The sequence below is a fragment of the Ostrea edulis genome, chromosome 6 (assembly GCF_947568905.1).
Source record: "Ostrea edulis chromosome 6, xbOstEdul1.1, whole genome shotgun sequence".
Lineage (NCBI taxonomy): Eukaryota > Metazoa > Mollusca > Bivalvia > Ostreida > Ostreidae > Ostrea > Ostrea edulis.
In genome coordinates, this window is record NC_079169.1 from 72146823 (window position 1) to 72151822 (window position 5000).

The following is a 5000-nucleotide window of genomic DNA, read 5'->3' on the forward strand; positions in this document are numbered from 1 at the left end:
TGACTATTGTTAACTTATGTGATAATTGTTATAACTTGTTATCTCTGTAATAAATATAACAAGTTTTTTTCTTTTAATTGTGGTTTTTAAGGTATTGACTTAAGAATTATCAATGTTCTTAACACAAAAAAGGAATTATCAATGTTCTCAACACAAAAAGGATCTGATGATTATGATCTCAGACACTTGTAACACAAAAAAAACTACTAGTAGCATGATTTCGTTAGCCAATGAACACACAAAAACGGTAAAAAAATGTTGATAAAAAATCTCCAGTTATCAGACCAAAACTCCAGCTGAAAATTTTCAAATCTCCAGTTGTGGCATGACAGTTCTGTCACAGGTCTGAGGTTCAATCTTATATTTGATAGTTGATTTTTCAAATAATACATCTTAGTAACAAATAAAATTATAAAATAAGTATGTTGCGGTATTTATGAAAATACATGTATTAACAATTAGCAAAATATACCTCTTATCAACGTCAGAAAATTGCAATTTTCCTTGAACAGCTATATCAGAATTTCACAAAAACGGGTTGTAATGATGTAATAGTATTCTTAACAATTCATGAAACTTTCTTTCAAAGATATACAAAATGTTTGTGACAAATAAAGGAAATCTGTTGCATAATAGATTTGATAAATAATTTAATGAAAACAGAGTTATTACCCTTGGATTCAATACTTTGAAACATATAATTGATTATTCATATATAACTTGGACTTTTGAAATATTTTATGGTTAACAAGATTTTCTACAATAACTGTTGAAAAAGACTCCTAACAACATTTATGTTCCTGCCATAAATCTGACTAAATCATTGACTTTACGAAATCTTATGATGTCGCAGGAGGGTGGAAATACCTTAAAAGGTATATATTTTGGAATCTGCTGCAGCTGACATATACATGTATGATGTAGTTGAGTAGATCTAGGCCTATAACATATATAGAGAAGGATATTGCCAGAAAATAAAAGTATGAAATATTGCAGGGTTTTCAAATTGCACTGGTACACCAGAATCCATGTTTAGGCCAAAAAAATTAAATTGTGTGATTGATTGTCAGTCCCTGCCGTATTCCAGATATTTAAATGATTCAAAGAACTGATATCTCAAGTATGGTAAATACTACTAATCTGAAACACCCCGCTTCTGTTGAAAGGTCATCAAGGTCCTGAACCCTATCTCTACCTGGTTTATTTAGAAGTGCACTTTAGTGCAGTCAATTTCCTGGTCTGCAAACAAAACTGATGAACTCCTCAAAACTCCCCAAAAATGTGTGATGCTATGTCTTTTTAGGCTCAGAGTAAACTGCTTTGTGAACAAATATTTTCCAAATCTTGCAATTTTACTGATAAAAAATTGGGAAATACAGGAGATTTCTTGACTGAGTTTAGTTACATTTTTTAGGCAGTTTGGATGAAGTGAAGACTCTTTTAGCTGATCCAGATGTCAGGACAGATTTCACGGATGAGGTACACATTGTTTCACTTTAGATATTGTAACATTACATCCAGCTGTGCACTCTTTTTTTGTGCCTTTGGTGGAAGGGAGCTCCTGTTGAGTCGAGTCATCATTTATTACTTGCTAAAACACTTCAGTTGCGACTTGCGAGTATGAGAGAATCACTCAATGAGACCTGTATTGACAACCTTTTCCTACTGAATATTGTACATGTACACTCTAAATACAGTATGTTTACAGTATATTGTATAATGGGTATTTTCTGCACTTGTACATTTTTTGTTGTTAATTTCTTGTTGATAGGAATAATCTGGAAAAATTGGAGAATATATATAGATAGATGAATAAATAGACAAGTATTTTTCCAAATGCAGAAAATACCCAGTACACAAGGCATGCTAGAAATCACTACTAGCGTAGATTTGAAACATATCTTATAAGTATTTTTTCAATCTCTCCATCCATCAAAGGATCACAAGAACCTAGCTTGTACCTTTGCAAATACTTTCATTCAGGATGCATATTTTACATGTATATGAATTCATTTTAACACTTCCTCTAACAGTAGATTGAATAAACCTCTTTAAAAAAAGCAAAAAGAAAAAACAATTCCTTGAATGTTTGAACACTTTAACGCTAGTATTTTTTCTCATTTTTGATACATGGGCATACTACATGTATGAAATTTCAAAAACCTGTTTAATTTTTATTCTATGGTGTGATAATGGGATTTTTTTATATCCAGACTGGGATGACCCCACTGCAACATGCAGCATTTAGAGGACGTAAAGAAATGGTGGAGCTTTTCCTGGCTAATGGAGCAGACGTCAACTCGGATAAGCATGAGAATTCGTACTCCACTTTGATGTTTGCCTCTCTGTCAGGTATAGTTGACATCGTGGTAGTATATGTGCTCAGTAGTAGGTCATTCATGGAATAATGAGAAAATTTGATTCGAACATGAGGTTTCAGGAGAGATTTGAGATATCTGGGACTTTCTCAGTTTTATCATAGGACAATTTCACAGCAGTTAGAATACTTCTTTCTCTCACAAAAGCTGGTGCATAATTGAATTTGATCAACAATGCATTTTTCTATTTTATTTTACTGAAAAAAAGCTACATGCAGAAGTACTAGTACTTGTTTATACTTTGCTTACAGCAGTTGAGTGAATTGAATAGTGAGATGGTTATTTTCTACATATATTGTCAGCAATCAAATTCAGAAAGACACTTGTTCAGGCAATCCCTTTGATCGTGGAGTTATTCGAATTCTGTTTTCAGGTAACACTGAAGTGACCCGTCTAGTGTTAGAAGCCGGAGCAAAGGTTACTGATGTGAACTCTGTCGGTCGAACTGCGGCGCAAATGGCAGCTTTCATTGGTAAGACATCATCATTTATTGAAGAGATAACTTCAAAGATAAGAAAACAATTTAAAAGTAGTCCATGTTTACACCATTACATGATATTTTCAGGCCAGCATCAGTGTGTGTCTGTGATCAATAACTTTTTCCCAAAAGAAAATCTTCAGTACTTCACCAAGCCACAAGGTATGTCACTGTTACCTTTATAGTTCTGCTTAGTGCAATCATCACAAAACAAAATCTTGAAATATAAAAAAACAAACTTAGAATTACTTTGAATTAGAAATCCAATTTGTACTGACACTATTGCAAATGAATTCATTATTATAACTTGCGTGTATTTTAAGAAGGTTTTCTGCTCTTAGTTTTAAAATTAAATGCGTTCTATTTCCTGTGAGATTTAGTATTTTACAAAGTGGTGAATTTTTACTGTTTGAATGAGTTTTCTCTTCCTTTGGCCTTTGGTCTTTGTCATGTTTAATCTCTGATGCAGACACAATGAAATCAAGTATAACTTGAAACAATTTATTGACAAATTCCACACTTTAGTGGAGAGTGTTTGACAGAATCTATTTATCATTCAAATCTACCCCTGCAGCCAACCCGGAAAATCGCTATGCAGTCAGGGATTACCTCCCTTTGGCACTGGTGCAAAGCACCTCATCTCCCCCCTCCCCAGTAACTGTGTTGGGACACAGACCTCTTGGTACCCCCTTTCAAGAGTGAATGCCACATGCGATGAGGAATTTCAGTTCTGACTCAAGCCCTAACTCTATCCTGTATCCCCTGGTGAACACCTTGGTTAAGACCCCCAGTACTTGTCCTTTGTACAGCAAGGATCAAGTTGTCCCTCAAGTACCATTGAGGTGGCCCCAAATCCTCCCCAGTGCTGAGGATAGATTATCCAGAGTTTTGAGCCAGACATAAGAGAAATCCTCATGTATACTAATCCCCATATTTCACCAATGTGTTTTGTGTTAAATACGACAAGACAATGCTGCAGATGTTAAGTGTTCACGCAGGCTTGATTAATACATATGGTTACCAAAATGTTTGTGCCTGCCTAAGGATTAAAAGGATTCATTTAAATAATAAATGACATTATCTGAGACCAGAAGTCATATATTTGAATTCTTCATGTTATTCTAGATGTTGTGTACTTACTGTGTACATGAAGGGCATAACACTAGGAATGAAAATCTTCAAGTTTTCTACATTAAAGAAATATTCACCATTGTAATAATAAATTTTTACCATTGTAATAAAATATGTCCACCTTTGTAATAAGAAATCTCCACATCTTCACCACTGTAATAAGACATCTCCACAAATGTAATAAGACATCTCCACCATTGTTATAAGGAATTTCGGATCGACTCCAGTATACGGACAAATAGTTCATTCTAGTGTAGTATTAAGCAGCAATTCGTCCCACGTTATTATGGTTGACCAGTTGACAGTTCAAACATTTGTCAACAGTTGACAGGTCGACAGTTCAAACATTAATCGACGGTTGACAGTTCAACCTTTCCTTCCTCGAGTGACACCATGAAAAGTGTCAACCGTCAACCTTGCCCTCATTGAGTTAAATCATGAAAAGTGTCAACTGTCGACCTGTTAACCTTTCCCACATTGAACAAACCAGCAATAAAGAAAGAAATTTGCACAATGATTTATAAAGTAAAATTTGAGAAAAGAACTATTTGTCCATATACTACTATTGAGCTGGAATTTCTACATTGTTATAAGAAATCTCCACTATTTTAATAAGAAATCTCTGCCATTGTAATAAGACATCTCCGCCATTGTAATGAGTTCTCTATACAGGTTTGGAGAAAGAGCCAAAGCTGCCCCCTGAAATGGCACCTGCCTTGTGCAAGATGATAAACATGCCATATCTCCACCCAGTCAAGGTAAAAAAAACCAACAAAGAGACAGTGAACAATGGAAATCAACATTAGGCTTGTTGATGATCAAGATTCAGAAAATACAGTAAAATATGGATTACTTACTTGTAATAGAATTTTAAGTTAGTGTCAATTTATCATTGTTCTATTTCCATGTAACAGGTAATTAGTACTTGTTTAATTTCAGTTATGTATGTATATTCAAGACCATCCAGGACTTCTGGACCACTATACAGGGATTGTGAGAATCTTCGAGATCCT

At 34.3% G+C, this 5000-nt stretch overlaps 1 protein-coding gene across 1 annotated transcript in view; it reads left to right on the plus strand.

The window, feature by feature from the left end:
• The window catches only part of LOC125647941 (ankyrin repeat and MYND domain-containing protein 2-like), a 19249-nt gene that overhangs the window by 2311 nt on the left and 11938 nt on the right, over positions 1–5000 (plus strand). The window contains exons 2-7 of the mRNA XM_048874814.2: positions 1415–1479; positions 2214–2352; positions 2752–2850; positions 2944–3018; positions 4660–4745; positions 4927–5000. The exon at positions 4927–5000 is cut by the window's right edge and continues 132 nt beyond it. Of these exons, the coding sequence (XP_048730771.1) occupies positions 1415–1479; positions 2214–2352; positions 2752–2850; positions 2944–3018; positions 4660–4745; positions 4927–5000 (538 nt within the window). The remainder of the gene's footprint in view (positions 1–1414; positions 1480–2213; positions 2353–2751; positions 2851–2943; positions 3019–4659; positions 4746–4926) is intronic.